The sequence below is a fragment of the Muntiacus reevesi genome, chromosome 2 (genome assembly GCF_963930625.1).
Source record: "Muntiacus reevesi chromosome 2, mMunRee1.1, whole genome shotgun sequence".
NCBI classification, from domain to species: domain Eukaryota; kingdom Metazoa; phylum Chordata; class Mammalia; order Artiodactyla; family Cervidae; genus Muntiacus; species Muntiacus reevesi.
The window spans coordinates 74,650,500-74,678,053 of NC_089250.1; the positions used below are offsets into that span (position 1 = coordinate 74,650,500).

At 52.9% G+C, this 27,554-nt stretch overlaps 1 protein-coding gene across 1 annotated transcript in view; it reads right to left on the reverse strand.

Annotated features, from left to right (window-relative positions):
- The window catches only part of PREX1 (phosphatidylinositol-3,4,5-trisphosphate dependent Rac exchange factor 1), a 175,013-nt gene that overhangs the window by 75,861 nt on the left and 71,598 nt on the right, over positions 1-27,554 (reverse strand). The window contains exons 2-5 of the mRNA XM_065922136.1: positions 27,288-27,359; positions 23,126-23,248; positions 14,329-14,433; positions 7,590-7,691 (exon numbers count right to left, since the gene is read on the reverse strand). Coding sequence (XP_065778208.1) covers positions 7,590-7,691; positions 14,329-14,433; positions 23,126-23,248; positions 27,288-27,359 — 402 coding nt within the window. The remainder of the gene's footprint in view (positions 1-7,589; positions 7,692-14,328; positions 14,434-23,125; positions 23,249-27,287; positions 27,360-27,554) is intronic.

Here is a 27,554-nt window from a genome sequence, read left to right on the forward strand (position 1 = left end):
GGGCTCAGGTCTGGGAGTTCCCATTCTGGCTTTGACCAGGACATGCCATGTGACCTTGGGCAGGTCGCCTCCCCTTTCTGAGCCTTGGTCTCCTGGCTGCGCAGGACAGGACTGTATCAGAGCCCAGGTCACCATCCTGGACCAGCAGGCCAAATGCCAGGCTCTCTCAGCAAAGCTTCCCTGGTGGCTCAGATGGTAAAGAATCTGCTTGCAATGCAGGAGACCCAGGTTCGATCCCTGGGTCGGGAAGATATCCTGGAGAAGGGAATGGCAACCCACTCTAGTATTCTTGCCTGGAGAACCCATGGACAAAGGAGCCAGGCTAGCTACAGTCCACGGGGTTGCAAGGAGTCAGACATGACTGTGTGACTAACTTTCACTTTTCACTCAGCAAAGCAGAAGTTCTGGCCACCTTGGGTCTGCGTTTCCACCGGACAACAAAAATGGGCTGACCTCAGTGGTGGCCACCCCCTTAGATGGGACCATGCCCATATTACAGATCGGGTAATGGGGGCACAAAGGTTCAGCAACCTCAGTCACACAGCTAAGAAGAGGTGGAGCTAGATTTCCAAACTCAAATTCTTTTTTTTTTTTTTAATATTTATCTATCTTTGGCTGCATCCAGTCTTAGTTGCACTCAGGCTCCAGAGCATGGAGGCTCTGCAGATCGCAGCACGCAGGCTCTCTAGTTGAGGCACCCAGGCTTAGTTGCCCCATGGTGTATGGAATCTTAGTTCCCGAACCAGGAATCAAACCTGTGACCCCTGCATCAGAAGGCAGATTCTTAACCACCGAACCGCCAGGGAAGTCCCCAAACTCAGACCCTTAACCACTATGCAGAGTGTAGCAGGAAGCAGGACGCAGGCAGCGCTCCCAGGAAGAGTGATCTGGGAGGGTCCCTAGCAAGATCAAGAATCAGCTTGGCTTTGAAAGGAGCGGATAAGGGCAGGCGTCCCACCCAGAGGGAGTCGAGTGGCCCCAGGCCATCGTTGTTCAGCACAGGGGAAAGAGCTGGTGCAGCCGGAGGTGCTGAAGCATCTGTGGGCAAGGTGTCGGGGCTCAGCCCACGAGTCAAGACGCGGGGTGGGCGCTGCGGTTCGGAGCGCTGGGGCAGCGGGGGCCATGGCAAAGAGCCCTGTGGCTTCCTGTGTGTCCTTGGCAAGATGGTGACAACGCCAGAACCCCAGCAGATGAGGAACTCGTTCATAACCTCAGGGTCAGAGAATTCCACAGAGATGACCAGAGGTAGCCAGGATGGAGAGAGAGAACTCTGGCAAATCGATACAAACGGTAACTCTCCGACAGAAAAGGGGCAGACGATGTGACAAGGCAGTTGTCACTAAATGCACTCACCTCCCCCACCACCGCCCTGGTCCAGGACCACTCACGTCAGTGCACGCCCCCCCCACCTTCATCACCCCATCGTCCATTCTCCGTACGCAGCCTGAGGGATCCCGTGAGAACTAAGATCCTATCTCTCCTCTGCTCAAAACTTTCCCATGCTGCCCACCTCGCTCAGAGCAGATGGTGACCCCACAAGGCCCTGTGGAACCCGGGCCCGTCACCTCTCTAACCGCACTCCCCACTCTCCCCCTCAAGTCCTCCCCTCTGCTCACACCGGCCTCCTAGATATTCCTCAGATGCACTCCTGCCTCAGGGCCTCTGCACTGGCTCCTCTCTCTGAAAGACTCCTCCCCAGGTGCCTGTATAGCCCCCTCCCTCACCTCCTTGAGGTCTTTGCACAAATGTCACTTTCTCAGTCTGTCAATCCTGGACCTTACTAATCCCCACTGCAATCACTCCATCTAAACATGCACACATTCCCTATTCATTCATTTGTTCTCAGTCTCTTCCCCTCCCACTCCATCCCCCCACCCTACCCCGCAGAAGGTCAGAACGCAGAGGAAAGGGTTTGGGCAGTTTTTGTTCACTCTGTCTCCAGCACTTAGTATAGTGCCTGAGGCATAACAGTTGCTCAATAAATGATTGGTAAATGAATGGACATCGCATCATGTATGGACGTGAGAGTTGGACTATAAAGAAAGCTGAGCGCTGAAGAATTGATACTTTTGAACTGTGGTGCTGGATCTCCTTGGGACTGCAAGCAGTCTTGGACTCCTTGGGAGTCTCCTTGGACTGCAAGGAGATTCAACCAGTCCATCCTAAAGGAAATCAGTCCTGAATGTTCATTGGAAGGACTAATGCTAAAGCTGAAACTCCGATACTTTGGAGACCCGATGCGAAGAACTGACTCATTGGAAAAGACCTTGATGCTGGGAAAGATTGAAGGAAGGCAGGAGGAGAAGGGGTGACAAAGGATGAGATGGTTGGATGGCATCACCGACTCAATGGACATGAGCTTGAGTAAACTCTGGGTCTTGGTGGACAGGGAAGCCTGGTGTGCTGCAGTCCATGGGGTCACAAAGAGTCAGACATGTCTGAACAGCTGAACTGACTGAACTGAAATGAACAAACAGCTCCAAAATCCAGAGACACCGCAGCACCAACCGTGGCTTCCTGGAGGTAATCGGGAAGACAGGAGGGATTTGCTAAGAAAGCTCCATCTTCACCGTGTGATTCACTGTGTTTGGTGCTGTCTTCTCCCCTCCCCCGCCACCCACCCCAACACAAAGTTTTCTCCCGTGCCACCTAAAACATTTTGGCGAGCTGCAAGTGGTACACGGCCTCTGCTCTGAAAAACACACCCCTCCCCAGTCATCCCCTGGCACCAAGAACTGATGCCAACACCGCCTTAGTGATGGACCACAGACCATCCCCAGGGCCACCCCACCCCTGACGGCCAAGCAAACAGAGGTGACAACCGAATAACGAGGTGCTCAGGCTGTGTGTGGGTGACAGCTCCATCACCCCGCCAGCAGGCGTGGGAGGTGCAGAAAACACCAGAGTCTGTGCAGGGCCCCAGGGCTCTACCTGGAGCAGAGACTCTGAACAGCATCCCTGACACAACAGTCCTGCAGCAGTGGCCCCAGAAGATGGCTCCCTGTTTGGGCCCCAGAGGTCAGATCAGACTCCTTATGGAGGTGAGGACAAGGGGTAGGTAGGAAGGAAGGGGTGAGTCCAGCCTTTGGTTTCAGACGTGGTAGGCAGAAGATGCCTGTGAGACATTCAGGTGGAGAAGACAGTGGCAAGACGAACAAGCCCACAGTTTAGGCGAGAGGTGCAGGCTGGAAGTCATTGGGCAGAGATGGGGGTCTAAAGCCATGGGAATGTCCACCCTGAAACTTGTACGTGGATGTTCACAGCAGCACTAGTCACAAAAGCCAGAAAGTGGGAACAACCCAAGCACCCTTCAACTGATGAACGGATACACAGAACGCGGTATCCCCACACAAGGGAATGTCATTCCATCACAAAAAGGAATAAAGATGTGACGGACACCACGACGTGGATGAGCCTTGAAGACACTCTGCTGAGTGAAAGGAGCCAGACACGAGAAACTACACTTCATACGACTGCACTCACATGAAATGTCCAGAGTTGGCAAAATCACAGGAGCAGAAAGTAAATGAGTGCTTGCTGGAGGCCTGGGGGGGAGGAAGGGAAAGGGAAGTGGCTGCTCGTGGATCCAGAGTTTCTCTCGGGAGTGATGAAAATGTTCTAAAATTACTGTGCTGGTGATGGTTGCACAACTGTTGAATCTACTTTAAGAAGGAGGGGCACAGAATGGTCGAGGCTACTGCAGACACAAGTGCAGATGGAGAAGGGCCCCTGGACAGAGGCTGGGGCCCACCTATGCTTGGAGGCCTGGAAGGTGAGGAAGCAGCAAAGGATACTGAGAGGGAGGGGTCAGAGAGGCAGGAGACGAAGCAAAGAGGGGACTGGAGGGGCAGCTGTCCCCTTGAAGCCGATGGGCACCCTCACTTGGCCCCCTGCTGGCCTCAACCCTGCTTCCACTACGGACGTGGGTCCAGTCCCAGACTGAGAGCTCCTAGGGCCAGGCCCTGGGTCTGTCTGGCTCGTGACTGCGGTCCTGAGCTGTGGCAGAAGCTGGTGTGCAGCGAGCAACGTCAGACACACACGTCATCCGGCAACAGCTACAAGGGTCAGGGTCAGTGGGTCTCCCCTCGGGCACCTGCCATCTGAGCCCCGGGGGCATCACCCCAAGCCTGAATCATTCTCCTGGAAACGTTGATGGAAAACTAAACAAAGCCTGAAAATGCCAACTGTCTATCCCAGGCCTGGGCTGCAGGCTGAAATAGAATGTTCCGGCTATTCTTAGGCAACATTCAATTTCAGCTTTTTGGGGCAGTTCCCAAAAGAGGCTTTCATTCTCGCTTCTTCCCCCTTCCCACCCAGGTTCCTCAACCCTGTTCGCCTCCTCAATTCAAAGTTCAGCTCAAACAAGGGGGCTCAGACAGAAGGCCACGGGGACAGCTGCGAGGGCGTCAGAGTTGGAGGGGGTGGGGGCAGGACAGAGGGTTGGGGCTCAGCTGCCCCACGCTCGTGGGATCATCTTTGGAAATCCGCTGGAAAATGTGACAGGACGGAGGAACGCAGGAGGGGTACGAAGAGTTCCCCTCCACCCCAGCTGTTTTCTGATGCAAACATTCCAGCTGTGGGTGCCAAAGGCCAGGACACTCTGAGCAATTGTGCCGGGCGGGGAGCATGGCATGGCCCCACGGAACCTCGGGCCCTGCTGGCTGGCCCCCAGTGCTCTCTGAGCCCCGGATAAACACAGCTGGAGATGGAGGAAACAGGGAGTGTAAACAGCCATTTGGTCTGGAGGGAAACCCACAGCCCTGCTTCTTCACTGTTTCCTGTGGGCAGTTAATCCTGCATCAGTTGCCAGTGGGTTCTGTTTCTCTCCGCTCAGGGAAACCATAGCCCAGCATCTCCGCCAGACCAAACTGCAGCCCCTGGGGCTTAGCAGGTCCCAGACCCACCTGGACTTCGCATGGTGAGCTTAGAGGCCCTGGGGAGACACAGGTCCAGCCCCCCGGCTTGTTAAAAGACAGAAACTGCCTTTCCAAGTGGCCACTGGGATCCTAGACTTTCCCAAGGTCCAGAAACCAAACATTAATCCCTAGGCAACCTTAGCTGGGGTCTGGGGCTATAGCTGGTGATGCTTCTAATCAGTCACATATTCAAGGATTTGAAATCGAGGAAAGAAGGGGCAGATCAGCCACTGAGCCACAAAACGCAAGGCTACCAACCTTCCCCAGGCCCCACCGAGGGAACTGAGAAGGCCAGCACCCCCGACACACCAGCGCTTTGGCAGTTTAGACTCTCCAAAATGCTTCTCAACAGGCCGTGTAGCCTGACGGTTAGAGGGCAGAACTCTAGCCTTGGACGGCCCGGGTTCCAACCATGTCCCCTGCTGCTTACCTAATGTGTGGCCTTAAACGGGCCACTTCCTTTCTCTGCCTCTGGGCCTCATCTCAAAAATGAGGCTGATCCCAGTACCTACCTCACTGAGTTAAGAATTAAGTAAATAAATGTTTGATCACGATATCAACCCTACCTGTTTGTACTGATACTAACACTGTGTTACAGATGGGAAACTGAGGCACGGGGCAGCCCCAAGTTTACGCAGCCAGTAAATGGCAGACCCAGGATTCAAACCCAGACAGCCTGTGACTGCAGTTCCTGGCTCTCATCCAGGGGTCAGCAAATTTTCTCTATAAAGGGCCAGATTGTAAATATTTCAGGCTTTGCTGGCCACATCCGGTCTCTGTCACATATTCTTCTTTGTTTGTCTTGGGGGCTTTTTTAACAACCTTTAAAAAAAATGCAAACACCATTCTTAGCCTGCGGATTGTACAAAAACAGCCCATGAGCTGGATTTTGGCACACAGGCCACAGTTTTGCCAGCCCCTGCCCTGAACCACCACAGAACGCTAACTCTTGGACACCGACAACTGATTCAAGTTTGGCAAACACACCAAAGACATCAAACAAAGCCCATCTGCAGGTCCACTGCAGTCTACAGGTTACCAGTTTACAAGTTCCACCTGGAGCTTCTTCAGCACCAAGGTGAAGAGGTGAGCCTCGTATGGCATTTCCAACATCTGTTTGGGGATCAAAGCAGCTGCAAAAACTGTAGACGGTTCTTCTGGATCCCCGGGGCAGACAAACAGCAGCAGGCAAGAGGACGCATAGGGATAGCTGGGTGCCACCACGCACCGCTCTACACGTGAAAAGTCTGTGTTCACAGGCAGAGTGGATGGCACTCGAAAGGGTCTGGTCCAACTCAGAGGCTCAAGGGTCACCCATCGCCTCCAGCAGAAAGGTTTGTTCAAGAATACCCTAGTATCAGGCTGGCCAAAAATTCATTTGAATTTTTCCATTACATATCACGGAAAAACCTGAAGAAGCTTTTTGGCCATCTCAGTACTTTCCCCCCCTTCCCTCTCCCTTTCAGCTCATGGAGCAAAGACGCGTGTGGCCCCAGTGAGCAGGTGTGTGAATGAGGCACCACCAGCCAACTTAATCCACCAGCAGGGACCCCACAGAACAGCTGTCAGATGCAAGGCCTTCAGGATGGAGCCAGGGCAGGCCCAGGCCAACTGCCACCATGTCTAAGGGCTGAAAACCCTGGGCTGAAAGCAGTAGATGGTGGCAGAGCCATCCACCCAGCCGGGGACCTGCCCAGAAGCCAAATACGAAGCTGATAATCAAGGCTTCCTAGGCTCCCACGCAAGCAGCACACCTCCCCCTGGTCTGCCTGACCAAGACTAAGTCAAATGTGGGTGGGCAGGGAAGGAGACAGCCAATGCGTGGATGGGTCTGGTTCGCCCACCCAGCATCTCCCCGCCCCATCTCCCCGCCCCAACCCCTCATCCACAAAGAACCCAGACTTTGGTGAGGGGCTCCCTCTCTCTCCATCACTGGACTTGCGGCCTGTGCAATCCAGGGATTGGTTGGAGCACATGACACAAGTCTGTGCCAATCAGAGCTCACTTGCTCAGGGTCAACGGTTCAGGGATGGAGCACCTGACTCTGGTCTCTGCCAATCAGAACATGACACTGCCCTGCTCACTGTTATTGGACCATATCTCAGCCAATCAGAGCTCATCATGATGGGGTCAGGGGTCCCAAGTCCAGGTGTCCAAGTCCAGGCAAATGAGAGGCGAATAAATAAAACAAGCAAAGACTTACTGTAATTGGTTCAAATTCAAGCACTATGACTCAGGCCCAAGTTATTCCTAATGTTGCATTCTCCTGGCCATAGATGGTTAAAACCTGAATGACTCTCAGGACTTTTGTCAGAGCTGCTGGAAATGAGGCTCTCTCTTCCCCATTGTCTTTGAACTGGATAGGGTGCAAGGCTGCAACAAATACAGCCACTTGCTACCACACTGAAAAGAAGGCTGAAAGGTGGGAAGCAGAACTGAATCAGAAAGAAAGCGGCAGGGCCCTGGCTTGGATGCAGCCCGGCCCAAAACTAACGTCACCCCTAGGCTTCTTAGCTACTTAAACCAGAAAGCTTTATATTTTGTTTAAGCCTGACAGAGTTGAATTTTCTGTCGGCTCAAAATCAGGGAAAGACACTACGTTGTAAAGCGATCACACTCCAGTAGAATTTTTTTTTTTTTAAATCAGCCAAAGGAATAGGGGGAACGACTCACCTTGAGGAGGAGGGGGTACTTGCAGATCCTCTGAATAGGAGACAACAGGTAGCCCTCCAGAGGGATGTCCGTGGTCTTCCGGCCTCCGAGAAGCATGCAGCTCTGCAAAGAGACATGAGACCTTCGTCAGAACTCACCAAGGACAGCCAAGGAGTCTGGTCACCCTCAAATAATCGTGGGAAGCGCTTGCAAAACGGAGCTATATGCAAACACTTTGGAAGCAACTTAACAACACTGAGGACAGGAAGAAATTTGTAAGGTCTACAATCCAGCACAAACCCTAGATCAGAAGTTGACAAACGATAGGCCAGGGGCCAAATCCTGTTTTGTCAATTAAATTTCTTATTGGAACACAGCCATACTCATGTGTTTATATACTGTCCGTGACTGCATCCGAGCTATAATGGCAGAGCTGAGTAACTGTAATAGAGACCTTATAATTGCAAGACCCAAAATATTTACTCTCTGGCCTTTTACAGAGAAGTCCCCCAACCCCTGATCTACAGAAACTAACACACACGCACCAGGACACAGGAACGTGGACACTCAAAACTGCCTTGTTTGTAGCAGCAAACAACGGAAAGCAACCTGAAAAATGTTTGCAGATTTCTACAATGGTACACTACGCACTCGTGAAAACGGGAGAACTGAAGCTCTCTATAGCAATATGGGTGAACCTCAAAAACATGCTCTTGAGCAAAAAAAGGAAACAAGAGTATGTATGGTGTGAACTCATTTATATAAAGCTTTGAATGACACACAGAACAAAACTAGACGTTCTTTACAGAGAATCTACGGGTACTAAAGCAGAAAGTCATGCGAGGGAAAGAAATGTACCAAGTTACAAGTCTACCACGGTCTTTCCACACCCCTCACAGTCCCTAACGAGGGGCTGTCCCTAGCCAAGTCACAGTTCCTAGTCCAGTCGCTAGGGCCCACCACGGCCCACCACGGCCCAGTGAATGAATGAATGAACGAATGAGTCAATGAACAAACTGCGAGCACATCCAGCAATGAAGGGGTCTCAGCCTTCCTCCTCAACAGCACGCTCGCAGACTGGAAATGGAACAGGACTCCTGGGAAAAGGGATTCCCATCCTATCAATCATTCATTCATTCTACAAATACACAATGCGTGCTTACTACGCGCCGGACACGGTTCCAAGCACTGGGGAACTGCTCGAGAAAGCAGACAAATTCCCTGCCGTACGGTCAAGGGCAAATAAGACTAGAGAACGTTTACCATGCGCTGACCATGCTTAAGGTTCCGCGCCTCGGCTTCACCCACAAGTAAAGTTTATGCTCACAGCCCTAGAATGAACCAGATCCCCATTCCCGATGGGCAAACTGGCACTCAAGAGCCGGAAGCACTGGCCCAAGTCTCAGACCTGCATCCACTGCCTCTCGGGGACCTTTGCGGACGCTCTCCTTGGAGAAGCAGAGTCCCGGGGACCCCGGGGCCCTGCTCTGGCAGGAGCGGCATGGCTCCCAGCCCCACATCTACGCCTGGCACAGACGGGGGGTCGGGGCTGCAGCAGCTGGGATATGCCAGGCCCCAAGCCGTTCACACTCGGGCCTTTGTCCTCCGAGCCAGCGGTCCCCACAGGCTGCCCTGGTGGTGTCAGCTCTGGGCAGAGAGAGGGGGCCTGGGAGTGGAGGCTGCTTTCCAGACGCCCCAGGGCTTGGCGGGAGAAAGGCCTGGCTCTTTGTTCAGGATCAAGAAGTTTTCACAGGACTGTCACAGCCACCACCTCCACTTCACTCCAAACATCCTAGATTATTGTTTCACTTTATTTTCATTAAAAAAAAAAAAAAAAAAAAGCAAGCACACACAGAGCTATTCACTATTCTAATAAGATTATGCCCCGGGCAGTATGGGAAAAACTTTTGAGAATCCTCTCTTTAAACCATCCTAATCCACAGAACTGATCCAGGTGACGTGTCATCCTCAGCCTCTTCCCAACCTTCTAAAGGCAGCTGTGCCCGGCGTGGTCCCAGGTCCTCCTTTCCCCCCACGCTTATCCCCACCTTACCTCATCCAGACCCATCACTCTCACCTCTTTAACCGTCCTTTATGAAGAATCACTCAGCTTTCTATCTCCAGCCTGGCCCCTCGGCTCCCTACACCCCAGATTCAAATCTCTGATTCTGGCCCAAATTCCCACCTGGAAATCTAACAGGCATCGTAAACCTCATATATATCCAAAAGGAAATTCTTTTCTATTTACCTCTCATCCTGGCTCCTACTCAGCCTTCACCATTTCAGGAAATCATATCTCCACTCTTCCAGCTGTTTGGGCTCCAAACCCTGGAGTCATCTTTGATTCCTCTCGTTCATTAATACACCAAAGCCAAGCACACAGCAAATGTAGTCAGCTGGACAATCGGGCTCTGCATGAATCCAACTAACTCTCAAACTCAAAGTTTTTTTTTCAAAGAGTGGTAAAACTTTTTGATAGCCAATATGACCTATATATCTTGGTGATATATAGTATATTAATGTATAATATGGGCTTCCCAGGTGGCTCAGTGGTAAAGAATCTGCCTGCCAATGCTGGAGATGTAGGTTTAATCCCTGGGTGGGGAAGAGTCCCCGGAGAAGGAAATGGCAACCCACTGCAGTATTCTTGCCTGGAATATTCCACAGACAGAGGAGCCTGGCGGGCTACAGTCCACGGGGTCACAAAGTCGGACACGACTGGATGACGGAGCCCTCAAACACTACCACCCCATCTTCACCACCATCATCTCTTGCCTGGATGGTTGCAGCAGACCTCAAAGGGGACTGAATCATGCCCACCCCCCCAAGTGTCCCGCCCACCCGGAATCTCAAAATGTGACCTTCTTTTGAAATAAGGTCTTCACAGATATAATTAGTTAAATTAAGATGAGGTCATTCTCATTCGGGATTAGGGTGGGAGTGAAACCAACCAGCTCCGTGCCCTTAAAAGCAGAGGACAGGACAGAGAAAGCAGACAAGTGAAGAGGGAGCCAGAGGCCGAAGGTCTGGTCCACAAGGCAGAAACACGTGAGGCCACTAGAAGCTAGCAGAGCAAAGGCAAGGTCCTGCCCGGGGGCCTCCGAAGGGAGCACAGCTCTGCCGACACCGTGGTCTGAGACTTCGGGCTGCAGCAGTGTGAGAGAATCATTCTGTTCTAAGCCACCCGGCTCGTGAGCATTGTAACAGCAGCCCAGGGCAACCCACACAAGCCCCCAGCCTGGTTTCCGCCCAGCTGCCACCGTCACAGGGCCAAGGAGAGCCGTCCAAAATGCAGATGAGTGCACGTCACTCCTCTGCTCAGAACCATCCCATGGTTTGCATCCCACTCAGACTAAAATTGAATATTCTATTGAAAGGACTGCCACATGCTCCAACCTGGACGCATCTCACAGACGTTCTGCGCAGCGAAAGAAGGCAGACACAAAAGCCTCCTTGTGACTCCATTCGTGAACCATTCCAAAACAGGCAAAACTAACCTTTCGTGAGAGAACCTGGCACAGAGGTTACCTCTGGCTGCACAGAGGGGCATGACAGGGAAAGGGGATGGAGGAGGGCGCTTTCTGGAGTGACGGAAGGGTTCTAAATCTTCATCTCGGGGGTGGCTCCACAGGAGCACACATATGGGAGAATTCATTATGCTGTGAGTACATTCACTGCACGTATGCTACCCGGCAATAAAAAAAGCTTTCTAAAAATCTCAGATTCGTTCCATTGTCTAGATGCTCCTTCATTATCTGGTCTCTTTCAATCTTTCTCCTACCTCGCGTCCTTCTACTTTTCCTCTCAAACTCTCCAATGCAACCACCGTGCCCTTCTCGCTATTCCTCAAACACACGCAGGCCTCAGGACCTTGGCACTTGCAATCCTCTACCTAGAATACTTTCCCTCCAGATACGACTTGTCTCTCACTCTTAATTTTATCCAGGTCTCTGCTTAAATGTCACCTAAGATTCTGTTTATACAAAGAACCATCTAAAATAGCAGCCGCCACCCAAAAACATCCTGTTGTCCTTAACTTACTTTATTTCCTGCAGAGGACTTAATGCCACATGACATACCATGGAAATCTCCCCTATGAGAATGGCCATTCCATGAGAGCAGGGACTCTTCTTGCCTTGGTCACTGTTGCATCCCCAGGACTTAGAATGATCCTGACCACATGTCAGGCAACTCAAAATGAAACTGGTGAATGAACAAGTGAATCCATTATCCCCATTTTACAGACAAGAAACTGAGGCACAGAGAGATGAACTCCCCGCCCCATCTCTCCGCTAGTGCACGGCACATCATGAATGGAAAGCAGATGGTGTCTGTTCCCAGTGCCTTAGCATCCCATAATAGGCTCGAGACGGCTCTTCTGCAGGTGGCCAGAAGCCGGGAGATGCCAGCAAGGAGGGAAACAGATGGTGTGTGTGCTGGCGCCCACACCTTCTCCCCCCACCCAACCCGGCCCGCCTGGCTGCTGCTAGGAAAAGGGCAGCCCGGCCACCAGGAAGACTGCAGGAGAGAGAGGAAGGGGAAAAGAAGGGAGTCCCTTTTGTCCCAAACCCCTGAAAACAACTTCTGGACATCTTCCTGCTTCCCAAGACAGAGCTGAGCCCAGAAGGTGGGACTCGGGGGAGTCCAGAACCCAGGCAACTGGACCACTACTGAGTTTTGGGCCAATGACAGAAACATACCCACGTGTGTGATCTTACATGGCCTGACTTAACTTTGCTTTGTGTCACTTCTGAATACGAGTGGAAAAGTGGAAAAGGAAAGATGCAGATACCAGCAACACAAAGCATCATCAGTCCTGAACGCTTAAGATGCTTGGGACAAAAGCGGAAATCAGTTGACCAATCTGTCCTGCCTCAGATGCTCACTGGAACTGGGCCAAGCAACACCAGCTCACTAGTGAAGGAAACATACATCATGACTCAAATCCTGGAAATACATTACTGGAGACTGTGCATTCGGGCAAAGTGCAGTTAAGAATTGCATTACGTAGTTCAGCTCTCTGGGCGTGTGGTTAAGACGCTTTATGCCAGGTCAGTTGACCGTTTACTTTTGTGTGCTGAATCCTGTGTGTGCTTTCAGGCAATAAAATAGTATGGGGGCTTGGTGGAGGCTGGGGTGGTCTGTGACTGAATGAGCAGGGAACTCAGAGTCAAAAAATAAAGAGCCAAACCCATGAGAAGCACAATCGCTTTTTAAGCATGTACTCTCAGAAAGTCACTTAATGTTTTGGAGTCATCAAAAAGACTTGTGGCAACGTCTAGGTGGTGACCCTGAATGTATTCTTCTTCCATAGCAAATAAACTTTCAGCTAGGCACAGGGCTGCCCAGAACAAAGCTTAGATTTCCCAGCCTCCCTTACAGCTAGGGATGGCCATGTGACTAAGCTCTGGCCAATGGGATGTGAGACGAAGAGCTGTGTGCAGCTTCCCACAGTGCCCAGAGAAGGGGAGGGGCCGGCCCTTCTTCCCATCCGTCCCGCATCTTACTACCTGCAGTGTGGAAGTGGTACGATGTCATCTTAGACCATATGGATGATGAGGGCAAACACCGGGACACTGACCCTGACATTGGGGCCCCTATAATAGCCCTAGGTTGTCTATTTCCACATTAGGAGAGAAATACAATGTCTACCTTGTTTAAAGGGGCTTCCCTCGTAGCTCATTTGGTAAAGAATCTTCCTGCAATGTAGGAGACACAGGTTTGATCCCTGGGTTGGGAAGATATCCTGGAGAAGGAAATGGCAACCCACTCCAGTATCCTTGCTTGGAGAATCCCCATGGACAGAAGAGCCTGGCGGGCTATAGTCCATGGGGTCACAAAGCATTGGACACAACCAAGCCCTCTTCATCCTGGAGTTGCTTGGCTATGAGAGGCACAGGCATGGAGCTGCTAAAGGCCACACTGCCACCTCATGAGGAAAGCCTGCCTGGCAATGGAGCCCAGGTGAGAAAAGCAGAACCAAGAGACACTGCTGGTGGTGTCACTGGAACGCCCAGACTCTGCTGTACCTGAAGCTGTCTTAGGTCTTAAACTTCCCAGAGGAGTGAACTAGTAATTTTTTTTTTCCTTAAGTCAATTTTAACCAGATTTTCTTCCACGTACAATTAATAATCCTAATGATATAATTGAGGCTTTCCTGATAGCTCAGAGGGTAAAGAATCTGCCTGCAATGCAGGAGACCTGGGTTCAAGCCCTGGGTCGGGAAGATCCCCTGAAGAAGGAAATGGCAACCACTGCAGTACTCTTGCCTGGAAAAGACACGGACAGGGGAGACAGGCAGGCTACAGTCCATAGGGTTGCGAAGAGTCAGACACTACTGAGCAACTAACATATACACACACACACACACACACACACACACACACACACACACAATAATATATTTACTACTATTGTTGTTACCAGTTTTATCAGGATCATTACTTTAGACCAGGATTGGTCAAATTGGCCCTAGGGCCAATCCAGCCCCCTATATCTCCTTTTATAAATAAAGTTTGGTTGGAACACAGCTCATTTCTTATGTATTACTAATGGCTGCTTTTACACTATAGTAGCAGAGTAGAGTTGTTGCAACAGGGGCTGTAAGTGAGGCAAAAGTGAGTCACCATCGGGCCTTCACAGAGAGCGTCTCTGCTGCACCCAGGCCGCCCGAGCCGAGGAGGGGTCAGGCGGCGCGGGTCTGTGCGGACCGGCCAGGCTGAGGCAGAGGACGGCGGGGCTGGGGCTGCGGCGGACTTACCAGGAGAAAAGCGCGCACGGCGGGGATCTTGTTCAGCTCCACAAGCAGCCGCAGGGCCTTCTCGTGGTTGCTGCAGTACTCCTCGTACACGCAGAACTTGTCCTTCTGCAAGACACGGACAGAGCCTGTGGGAGACAGCTCACAGCAGGGAGGCAGACGCTCTGAGACGTGCTGGACCGCTGGGCCAGCGGGGCCCGGGACGAGAGGATGACCCCAGACCCTGTGAGATACCCAGCAGGCGGGATTTCAGCTGAAGGAGCTTCCACTGACCTCCCACCTCCACCCTCGCCCCAGTTCTGCACCCAGCGACCTCCCAGGGAGCAGCATGGCCCAGGGTCAAGGATACAGGCTCAAGCCAGGCAGACTGGACTTGAACCCCGGCTCTGCATTTCCAGCTGTGAACTGGGGCAAGCTAGCTGAACTCTCTGTGCCTTGGTTTCCTCATCTGTTAAGGTGGAATTAATTACAGTCCCTAGCTCACGGAGTTCTTAATTAAATGATTTGATAGGTATGGTCTCACCATACAGTAAATGCTCAATAAATGTCTTTACAATCAAAACGCAAATCAGATTGTGTCACACCACGGCTTAAACTCTGCAGTGGTGTCCTGCTATACTAGGAGTGAAATCCAACACTTCGTTATAGCCTTCAAGGGTCAGCCAACGTGACCCTGCCTTTCTCACTGGCCTGCTACCTGCTCCTTAGATTTGCCAAGCCTGTTTCTACCTCTCAGACTTTGCTCTTGTCTTCTTTCTGCCTGGAACGCTCTTGCCCAAAGCCTGGCGACTCTGCACCATTGGGGTCTCCACTCAAATGCCACCTCCTCAAATGACACCTGGACCATCCTAGCTAAAGTGGCGACCCAAGTGTTCTCTATCACTCCCCCACCACCATCTTCCTTTTCTTTATAGCATTCCCACCATCTGGAATTATCTAGATTATCTGTTCATCATCTGTCCTTCCCCATTTGGCCATCGGCTCCCTGAAGGCAGTGACCACATCCTCTAGTTCACTGAGGGGTCCCCAGGTCCCAGCACAGGGTCTGGCGCACAGTAGGCCCGCAGCGAACACTTAACGAATGAACTCACACACCTGCTATGCACAATGCCCTATGTATATAAACCACAAGAGTCTAAATAAGACTCAGGAGTTTGGGAGAACACGTAGACCTCTGGTCACTGCCATGCAGCCGTGGCACCGCTGAGACGGGGGATCACTCTCTTGACCTCCAGAAGTCCTGGAGCCCAGAGCTAGATTCTCTACAGGCTAGAGGTCACCTGTGGGTCACCAGGTCTGTAACCATCAGTCAGGGTTTCCAGGACTGGAGGGGCCAGGAGCCGTCTTCGCAGGAAGCTCTCCACCGAGCAGCCTCAGTTCCCAAAGGCTTAAAGGATACCTCCTCCCATTCTGCCAAACCCCAAACAAGGATGTCCTGGGGAAGGCCACAGGACAGGAAGGTCTGAAGGCTCTTGACCTCGGGCTGAGGGGGTGGCCGGGAAACCCCAAGAAGCTTAGGAAGGAAGAGGTGGGTCTGCAAGGTAAGCAGCTCATCTTGTTTCTAAATAAGCCCCCAGTCATCCTGCCGGTGGGCAGAGGTTTCGGAATCAGCAAGCTCCGTCTGGGGCTGCGTGTGCACCATCTGAGCTGCAAAAAGCCTACAGATGGAGCCCACGGCCAACACGGAACGTGCGCGGAGGGGTCAGGACTGGCTACCCTATGCTGTCCTGGAATGCAGGCAGACTCACTCACATCTCACAATCCCCTGACACGTGGATGACTGTATTCGACCCCTCACCCACGTGGCAAACCAAGGAAAGGCTGATTTCCAGGGCCTCACCCCTAGCGAAGCGCAGAACAGGATTCAACCTCTCTAAACCCCCACACTGATGCCCAGCTCTACAGCCAAGAGACCACAGGCTCTGCTATCAGCACAGCTCCAAGGTAAGACAGCAAAGCCCCCGTGACCACCATCTGCATCAGCCTCCTGAGTGCAAGCCCAGGTTCCACACCCAGACCACCCAGGTTCACAGCCCAGATTCCCAGCTCTGTGACCTCATAAAATTCCAGAGTCTCTGCATTCGTGCCTGTAAATTATCGACAGGGATGACCTCCCGGTCATGAGGTTATTGTAAGAGTCATCCAGTGAATTTATAGTAAATGTGTAAGAGAGTGCCCAGGAAGGGCTCCTTGACTATCAACAACTACTGTTATTGCTGTTGTCGACGTCGTTATGATGACTATCGCTATTATTTCCTCAAATTCACTATCCCATTGGTGAACCCATCTATAATATGACAGGCGGGGCAGTGGATGGGTAGGTTTTGATGGCAAAAAAGAGACAATCAGAGTCAGGAGGAAGAGAGCGAAGTGGACTTGTAGGTCTGGGGCAGGGCGCCAAGGAAGGCACCAGGCGGGTTTTGTGAAATATGGTGACTCTTGGCCCCCAGCATGTCTGATGTCTCATTTTTGTACTGTCCATCTCCCCACCACCTCCCCCTGGACTAGGATCTCCTTGGAGGCAGCGTTTGCACCTGCTGAGGTCACGGCCGCGATGCCAGGGAGGACTGAAGTCCCAGACAGAGAAGAGACACCTAGTTGACGAATGAAGCGAGGGAGCAGCCGGGGGAGCTGTGTGTGCCCAAGACCCTCACACCAGCCTCCCTCTTCCTCTGATCCTCCACAACGCAGCCTCATGGTTCGCCCGTATGTAGTTCCACCCACCCAGCACCCATGCCCCCAGCTCTGGTCTCAGCCCCCAGTGTTTCCCCTGGGCGCCTGCCTCCTACACTCTGACCCCACTGACTCGACTCCACCCCCAGGCACCAGGGGTGAGCATGGGGCCCAGGCCCAGCCCTGGCAGCAGTGGTCATGTGACCCAAGTCCCAGAGAGCCCTCAAGGACTCACACTGGAATTATTGCAAAGAGAAGCTCTCTTTGAACTTCTGTTTCTAAGTGAGCAGACTGTCACCCTGAAACATGAGGACCAGCTCTGCCATCCCGCCAAGAAATAAAACCAAAACAGGGGAAAGCAGAGCCTAAAGATAAAGACCACGTTCTGAAAACATCACATGGGATCCTGGATCCAGCTATACCTGACGTCAACCAACACTATTTCATTTGTATGAGTCAGTTAAGTCCTTTGTTGTTGTTGTTGTTTCAGCCTATTTGAGTTGTTTCCGTCACTTGCAGTGAAGACAGTCCTAATATATGCACATTCTAAAAGGGGAAGAAAATGAAAAAAATGGATCCAAGCCTGGTGAGATGACACAGTCTTCCTGTTCATCTCTATCTGCTCCATGAAGGGCTTAGTCCAAAAAGCACAGCCCAAATCTGTTCATTTTCCCAGGCCAACCCCAATCAATAAGTAATGCTGGCTGAAACACTAGCGAGAACAACTCTGGAGTCCCATGGAGAATGCTGTAATTGATTAGTGATGTCTACCATGGATGCACGAAAGGGGAGTAAGTGGGAAGATCTCCACGGGTTTGTCATTCCTCGTTCCCTGAGCCCCTTCTCTGACACACTCTCATCCTCTCCTTCCGTAGTGAAAAGGGCAGGGGACCAAGGTCTGAGGCTCGGAGAAGTTAAATTTAGCAACTGACAACATCCCCTCTTCAAAATCATGCCGAGTGTCATCACTCCCATCTCCATTTACAGAGCCCAACCCAGCTGCACCTCAGGCCCAAGATGCAGCAAGTGTGAAAATGCTGCCTTTGACAACGAAGAGGCCAAGTGTTCTGTTTCCTCCTAGGGGCCCTACACGGGGCTTTGATTGTTTGGCCAGGAGGAAATGGACACACAGTTGTGCACACACAGATGTGGGAGGTGGGGAGCACGTGGCGGTGGGTCTGGGCTGTGAAGGAAGAGAAGGGGACGCTTGCCAGCTGGGGACGGCTGGGGGAGAGGGTTGAGACCCCAGAGAGGGCTCAAGGGTCGTCAGCTGGGTGGCTGCTGTCCACAGTACCCGGGGTGGGCGGGCTCGGAATGTCACTACCTCCACGGAGACCATCTGCTCCCAACCACACTTGACACCCGCAAAGACTGAGACTGGGAGAAGGGAAGGAGTTGGCCATGCAGACACCTCTGGTGGGAAGAAGAGTGTGAGATTCAGGTCACTTTCCCCAACCGATCATCCGCCCATCCACATAGCTGACCACAGCACATCCTGCTAAACCCTCCAACTCTTAGAATGCAGTCCCTGCAGGATCGCCATCCCCCCCGACCATGACACCCCTGGTCTCCCTCCATCACTCACTCTGCTCCAGCCATGCTGTGCCCTGCCTGCCCGCTGTGGACCAAGCCCGCTCCAGCCAAGGCCCCCAGTCCCGGCTTCCTCTCCATGTGGAATATCCTCCCCCGAGATCCCCCACTTCACCACCTCACAGAGGCCTTCCCTGACCAGGAAGGCCAGATAAAACCCAGGACACTGAGCTGAGGGCCCTCAGATAAACCACGAATCGTGTTCTAGGATAAGTGTGTCCCAAACATCATATTAAACACGTGCTGTGTGCGTGCTCAGTTGCTCAGCTGTGTGCGACTCTTTGCGACCCCATGGCCTGCAGCCCACCAGGCTCCTCTGTCCATGGGGTTTTCCAGGCAAGGATACTGGATTGGGTTGCCATTTCCTTCTCCAGGGGATCTTCCCAACCCAGGAATCAAAGCCACATCTCTTGCATTAGCAGGCAGATTCTTCACCACTGAGCTACCTGGGAAGCCCATATGAAACATACTTACATTAAAATATAATCTGCTGTTTACCTGAAGTCCAAATTTATTTCACCCATCCTAGGTGTTTTTACTTGCTCAATCTAGCAACCCTATTCCTGACTTCCAAGTTTCATACAACCTCAAGGAGAGTTACTCCTTACACATGCATCGTGTATTCTTCACAAATCCACGTCCCCATCTGCAATGACATCCTCTCTCAACTGATGGACCCTCCACATCTTTGGTCTAAGAGCCTCATGGCAGCAAAAGGCAGGTCTGTCTTATTTAGGGAACCAACTTCAGGGCCAAGGACAGTGACTGGTGCACAGTGGGTGCTTAATGATACTATTAAGAGACTTTATCATGTAGAATGGTGAAAAACACGAGACTCAGAATCAGACGACTTTGGCTCAAATCCCAGCTCCAACACTTACTGGCTGGGTAAACTTGCACACTGACTTATCCTCTCTGGGCCTCAGCTTCTGCATCTGTAAAGTGGGTATAATAATAGCACCCATGGTTAAAGCACCAACAGTTAAAGGTTGTTGTGATGCTGTGATGAATTAGTATACATAAAGCACTCAGAACACCACCTGGGACAAAGAGAAAGTTGACTGAATGCTAGTTTGTGATCATCTCAGTAGTCAGGGGTTGGGCCTAGGGGTGAGGGGGTGATGGAGTCTCCCGCTGTCCACTGACTGGGCAGCAGGGGTGGGCTGGTCTGTAAGCCAGAGCCCCTCACAGGGTCTGAGATGCCCCTTCCTCGACTGCAGAGCTCCGCTCCCAATCGCCACCCTGGTGCAGTCCTGCTGGCCCGGGCGCTCCCTCCCCTTGGGGCCCTCAGGGATGCGGTGGCGAGCGTGTCCCATCCGTGCATCCCTCCCCAGGGACCCCCCTCAGTCTGAGACAGCACCTGGCCTGCCTGAGGCTGTCCATCCACTCCCCAGGACGGCCCCCACCCAAGAGGGGTGCAGAAGCCCCATTCCCTCGTGGCAATGTGGGGTGACCTGAAGGAAGAGGCACCCCCAGCTCCAGCGTTCTCCCAACCCCAGGTGGGGTCAGGCCAAATGGAGACTGCAACCTTCTTCTTGAACTGCAGGCCTCGGGCTTCCGGAAACCCAGCCTACAGCAGTGGCCCCTTCTGAGAAGAATTCAGCGGCATCTTCCATGAGCGTGGGGGGCGGGGGGTGACGACTGCAATATTTTAATGAAAAAGATGAGTTTAGGTTAAAAACTCCGAGTCACCCACCGAGAAAGCGGACTCCGCTTTCAGCTGTTTCAGTAACCTCAAGGGAGGATGTCAGCAAGCTGTGGCGAGACACCAAAGCCAGTCTGTTCATCTGCTGCTGCTGCTAAGTCGCTTCAGTCGTGTCCGACTCTATGCAGCCCCATAGACGGCAGCCCACCAGGCTCCTCTGTCCCTGGGATACTCCAGGCAAGAACACTGGAGTGGGTTCCCATTTCCTTCTCCAACTGTTCACCTGAGCAGGTGTCAGCTCAGAGACGCAGATGGGCAGAAGTTTCTGGAAGGAATGCCGTAACACAGCTTGGCTTCTACTGCATTTATTTTTAACGGCGAGAGACACTCACTTTCCAAACCCAGTAATGATGCAAATTTCCCTCTTAAGTAAGTTTGTTTGGCTCTCCCACAAAGGCCTGAACTTCACTGTTGACGCATCTGAGGTTCTGAGGATAAACACTGCCGCCCCGATCGTCCAGTTCGCAGAGGCCGTGTAAGGAGGGTTGCAGGCTGAGTACAGGAGGGTACGGAGAAGAGGGCTGCCTCCTAGGCCCTAAACTCCCCACCTTCCTTCCTCCAGCCATCCCCTGCATCTCTGAGCAAATTAGCCCCAGTGGGGACTCACGATCCAGAGACCTCACTGGCTGGTCTATTAAACCTGCTTCCCACACACCTCTGCCGCTCAGGCAGAGAAGTTGGGGGGACCCAGGGAGCCTGGGGTTAGTGGCAAGCTGGATAATGCACCTTGAGGACCCCTTCCCCGCCCTCAGCTCAAGTATGGACTGTTCCGCTTCCAGTTCAGATGCCATCCCTTCACAGGCCGTCCCAACAATGCCACCGCCTCCAGGAAGCCTTCCCTGGTCCCTCAGCTGGAATAACGCCCACAGCTGGAATAATGCCACAGTACCAGGCCAGATTTCAGTGCTTCACTAGAATTAGCTCATTTCATCCTCATGACGGTACCCCACGGCAAGTACCATCACTGCCCCCGTTTTACAGAGTCAGAGACAGGCCCAGCGAGATGAACTGACTTGCCCAAAGCCACTCAGCTTCTCAGGGGTAGAACAGGGAATCAGACAGAAGCAGTCTGGCTCCCGAGAAATGGGGGTTCACTCCTTCCTCTGAACCCAAATGGAAGACTGCCCCTCCCATCCTTTTTATTTTCCTATTCAAGATACGTGTCCTGGGAGTTCCCTGGCAGTCCAGGGTTTAAGATTCTGTGCCTTCACTGCTGGGGCCCGGGTTCCCTCCCTGGTCAAGGAACTAAGATCCTGCATGCCTTAAAGAGCAGCCAAAAAAAGATAAAAAAATAAGTAAACAAGTAAAAGATATATGTCCTGAACCAGCACTGCCGCTCACCCCCACACCACCCGCATGGACACCACTCCACCCAAGGGCACCAGCGTCTCACATGTGCAGTGACCTGCTCCTGGTCTCCCCGCCTCCCCCGCCCCTCCAGGCCTCTCCCTTGCAGCAGATCACCTCCCTGCCCTGCTCCTCTCCCTCCCTGAGTGCCCGGCTCACCTGTGTCCCATCTCTCTCTCGTGTTCATCCTATTCCAGACACTGAAAAACAGTGGCCACATGGACCGCTGATAACCAACATTTATTTAGTGAGCACTTCCTGGGGTGCTGTTCTGAGCCTTCTCCTTCCTTATATTAACAAACCTGATCCTCAGCAACATCACGGGTCAGGTCTAGTTTTATACCCATTCTACAGGTGAGGACGTTGAGGCACAGACAAGTTAAAACAACCTGCAGAGGCTAACGTAGCCCATGGGCAGCCCGGCTCCGCCCTCCTCCCGCCCTCCTCATCTCGGGCCATCCGGATGTGACACCCTGGAGAAGGGAGTTAGTGAGGATGACAGTGACAATGGAAGTAGACGCCAACACGGACCAAGCCCTTGGCCCAGGCCGAAGTCTCTCATCTCACTGACACTTGAGGCGGGATAAGCCTCTGTTGTGGGGGCCATCCTGTGCATTATGGGCTAACTGCTGGCATAGCTGGCCTCCATGCATGAGGAGCCAGTAGCATGGCCTCCCTCCCCGAGCTGGGACACCCAGAAGTGTCCCCAGATGTGGCCAAACATCCCCTGGGAGCAAAATCACCCCCTGTTTGAGGACCGCTGCCCTAGGCTACACGTTTGATCGCTTTACATCTTTGAGTCTTTCCATCAACCCAAGGAGGCATCATTATCCCTACTTCTCAATCAGAGGAGGAAACTGAGGCTAGGGGAGCAGAGGAGCTTGGCCCAGGCCTCCTGCCCACGAGTCCAGGGCGGGTTTCCTCCCAGCGGGGAGGGTCCCGGGCGGCACAGGACGAGCAGGTGTGGAAAAGCAGGTGCCTCCTGCGGGCTAAGCCCACCGCCTCCCTCCGGCCGCCCTCCCACAATCCTAAGTGACTCGGGAAGACAGTGGCCGTGACAACCAGACGCAGCCTCCATCTCCGCAGTCCCAGTGGGCACCCAGGGGTCAACAGCCTCACCGGCCAGCGGGTGGCCCGGCCGGGACTCAAACACTGGTGGGTCTGATCCGAGTCCACCCCGGGGCCCCGCCAAGCCAGGCAGCCACAGGAACCCCAGAATGCAGTCACTCAGCGAAGAGTTCTGAGGGAAAGGGGACCACACTCCGGGTGACGCTGAAGGGAGGGGAGCCAGCTAATAAAAAGACCCTTGGTCCGCTGGGGTCGACACTCTGCCCAGTGTTGCAGGGACAGAGGTTGGGCCTGCCTGCCCACCTGCCTCTCCATCGCCCAGACAGGCCTGCAGGTGAAACTGGTCAAGGGGACCCAGGGAGAAGCCCATTCCCTAAAAGCTACAGGCTCCCACAGGGGCTGGGGCATTGTACTCACGAATTTTAAGAACACATTCCCAAGTTCGTGCTGAGACTGAGGCTCCGGGTGTAAGCAAAACTCCAAGGCCTCCAGGAAATCCTTATGAACCTCCAGGATGTCTTCGATGTTTGAGAACAGGATCTGCGAGGGGAACACGAGGTCCAAGGACAGCATCAATCCAGGCTCAGAGGGAAAGCAATCTGAAGCCTTAAAAAATACATAACTCCTCAGCGCAGGCGAAAAGGGCACAGGGAAACGGGCTCACAGAAATCACGATAATAACAAAAATATTGCCAACATTCACCAAACAGGATTAACACCTAACTAATCCTGCACTAAGAACTTTATGTGCATTTATGGCATCTAATCCTCAGTATAACTTCATGAGGCAGGAACGGTTCTCATCCCCAGTTCACAGATGAAGAACGGAGGCTCAGAGAAAATTATTAACTTTCCCAAGGTCATGCAGGCCAGTGAAGCAGCAGACAGACGTGAACTTCACACTCGGCGTGCGGAAGATCATACACTGTGACATTCATCGCAGTCTAAGACACGCACCTGTATGTCCAACCATAGGACTGATTTTTTTAAATGGTGAAGGTAGTTCCAGACACCAATTGAAATGATGTGACATAAGAAAATACTATAGAGAAGGAAGATCAAAATGCCGTTTAAACCCTCACAAACCACACAAGAGTGTTTCTTCTTCCCCTAGAAGAACCTATAAAGTGTGAAATGCACAATCTGGCCCGGCAAGTCTGTATTTTAGAACTGAACCTTTTGATCAGTCATTTCCAAGCAGGGACAGTTTTGCCTCCCAGGGGACATTTGCCAATGTATGGGGGCATTTTCGATTGTGACAAACTCAGCTATAACAAATCAGGACGCTCCTGGTGTTCTGATAGGAAGAGGTCAGAGATGTTGCTGAACATTCTACAAGACATAGGACAGCCCCCTCGATGGCAAAGAACTGTCCGGCCCAACATGTTCATTGCACCAAGGTTGAGAACTGGGTGGATGGCCAAGACCATAAACTGCAGCTTTATTTGCAGTAGCAGAAGACTGGAAGAAAGTTAAACATGCAATGATGGGCACCTGTCAAATAGTTAAACAAGCTGGACTGGTTATATTTAAATACATTCCATATTCTGAAATACTCTGAGCCTGTGAAAAGAATCTGCAGGTTTGTATATATGGATCTGGAGCCCTGGAATGATCCTTGATATATACTGTTAAGTGGGGGTCGGGGGTGGGGGGAATCATGGCACCACTTGGAATTCCAATATGGATTCATCTGTGTAAGATAACACACACACAAAGGCCACTCTTCTCTGCTCTGGCAGAAGCAGAGACAATAACACCAACTGGGAACCATCAAGGCCTCTAAGAACAACTAAGGGAGAATTTCCATTGAATCTAGACCCTTTGAACTGTGAAATTCCTTTTTCTGCCTTTTTTCCAAACAGATGTATTTTTCATTTAATTTTGAAGAAGGCATTCACAGGGTTCAAAAATCTAAATATTGTAGGAACAAGAAGCTCCTTTTGAGCACCCCAGTAAATACTACGCGGAGTCCCTCTCTCACCCAACCCCTACTTCCCACCTGCAGCAGCTAGTAGCCCGGGTCACCAGTCACGCGACTTACAGCTCTTTCTAGGGTTTCTTACACAGTCATTCCTTCCGCGAGTACTAACTGGGCCCCTACCGTGTGCCAGGCCCTGGGCAGAAGAGAACAGCCCCCTACCTGCCTCCAGGCAGCTGACACTCAACTGGAAGGGGACGGACAGCCAGCAAATAACGACAGTTTTCCAGGTGACAAGAAGCACTCAGGACGAAATCAGGAAAGGAATCCCAGGGTGGGGCAGGAGGAGGAGTTTGCACATTGAACACAGCGTGCCAAGGACAGCCGCTCTGAAACGGTGACACTGCAGGCAGGGCCCTGAGGAATGAGGACCGACCCCACAGACCCTGCAAAGGCACCAGACAGTCCGTAGAGGCCTGAGGGTGGGCAGGGAGGCCAGGGGGCAGGAGACCACGCGGCAGAGCCGAAGTCCCGGCGGGCCAGAGACTCCCTTCCTCCTCGGCCTTATCCTGGGGGCCACTGGTCACACGAAGTGGCTGGAAGAATCACCCGCACTGCTGGGTTATTTTTCTCTTTCTTGTTCTGTCCAGCTCACAGAATGTGCTTAAAGACCCATAGGATACATCCTATTCTTACACTCACGTCAAGCGATGGCTGCAGAATTTCACAATAAGTATCTGCCTCCTGAGCATACACCCCAAAGAAATGAGAGCCTGTGTCCCCCCCAAAGACAGATGAGAACAGTCATCACAGCCCAAAACTGCAAACTGCACGCACAGTCACCGAAAGGAGAATGAATGAGTCAACAGTGGCGCCTCTGTACTACGGATTACTACACGGCAAGGAACAGGAGTGACTCCCAGCTACACCAAACAAGGGCAAGTCTCCCAGACCTAACAGTGAACAAAAGAGGCCAGGCACCACAAAGGGATCATTTCTATACACAGTTCAAGAAAAGGCAAAGCTAACCAACACCGCTAGAAGTCACTGTTTGTCTCTGGGGAGGAGGCATGTACTGAGGAGCTGCACTTAGGACTGGACCCTTTACTTTATATGAATTACACCTCGTAAAAGAGGAAATTTTTTTCAAATTGCAATAAATTACGATTCTTAATTATCATGCGTCGTGTTAGGACGTAATAAACAAATGTGCTCGGTCATTTCAGTCATGTCCTACTCTTTGCGATGCTGTGGACTGTAGCCCGCTAGGCTCCTCAGTCCGTAGGCCTCTCCAGGCAAGCATAAAGGAGCGGGGAGCCATGCCCTCCTCCGGGGACCCACGGATTGAACCTGAGTCTCCCGCGCCTCCTGCAGGTGGATTCTTTACCCGCTGAGCCACCAGGGAAGCCAATAAATAAAGACTGTAACAGACTGATGAACAGCAGGGACTCGGTAAATATTTGCTTTCTGAATGAATGCATAAAAGGTTCAATGCCAGCCCTACCAGGAACCAGCCATGCACTGACCCTGAGTAGGTCTCTTTACATCTCTAAGTCTCAGCTTTCTCATCCAAAATACTGGACTCAGAGTCATCAATGTACCAGGCTGCTATTCTTATCAACCAGGATGTATGCAGGGGGGTGTCCAGTGTGACCAAGCCCTTTATGAGCCACACGTGCTGGCCACAGCTGACTCCCACCCTGCCCCAATTCCCCCTCTCTCCGGGCACCAGGACCCCAGGGCACCAAAGAGCTGGAGGCGGCTTCTCAGAAAGTGAGATCACCCTGGAAAGCCAGGCCTGGGGGCCTCTGGGGCCCGTACTGAGCACACAGAAGGCCTATTGACTTCCTCCCGAAACTCCCCAGAGCCACAGCCAAGATGAAGCCTGCACCAGTTACTCATCCGCTCCACCTCGCACTCAACGCCCAGTGCAGGGCAGGGGCCCGGGCTGCCAGGAGGGCAGCTGGAGGTGCCACGCTCCCAGGGGCACTTGGGAAGGGATTTTCCACTGGCATCAAGCCAGGGTCCCCCGCGCGAGGAGGCCAAAAGACAGGATGGTTGTACTGAGCGAGGGGAGAAAAATCCTGAGCTGGCAAGTGGGGGCCTGGGGCCGAGACCTCCTCACAGACCCCAAGCACGGCCTGCTCACAGGACCCGGGGGCCATAGGGAGCAAGCGGGGCGGCAGGGGGTGGCGGAGGGCAGACGTACCCAGCCCCAGCCCCGCAGCCCCTCCGAGCATCACCCAAGGGAGCACCCACACCCCCACCCCCACGTCCCCTCCGGGCATCACCCAGGGGCAGCACCCCACCCCCACGTCCCCTCCGGGCATCACTCAGGGGAGGACTCCCACCCCCGCGGCCCCTCCGGGCATCACCCAGGGGAGCACCCCCACCCCCACCCCCGCGGCCCCTCCAGGCATCACCCAGGGGAACACCCCCCCACCCCCACGCCCCCTCCGGGCATCACCTAGGGGAGTACCCCACCCCCGCGGCCCCTCCGGGCATCACCCAGGGGAGTACCCCCACCCCCACCCCCGCGGCCCCTCCAGGCATCACCCAGGGGAGCACCCCATCCCCGCGGCCCCTCCGGGCATCACCCGGGGGAGCAAGGCCGCTCTGCGCACAGCAGCAGAGGCAGCAGGGACCCCGGGCCCCCACCTTGACGTTCTCCTCCGTCAGGCCCTTCTCCACCGTGTCCGCCGCATTCTGCCGGATGCGATGCAGGAATGCCTGGAAGACAGAAGCAGGGAGGTGAGCTTCCACGTGGCCAGTACCCTGGAGGTGGCACAAAACGAAGGTCACGAGTTCAAGCGCCAGCGCGGCCCTGGACAGGGGCAAGAAAGAAGCAAAGACCTACTCGGCCAGCTGTTCAGCCAACATGCGTTTATGCAGCGCCTGCTCAGCCAGGCTCTGCAGAGACCAACA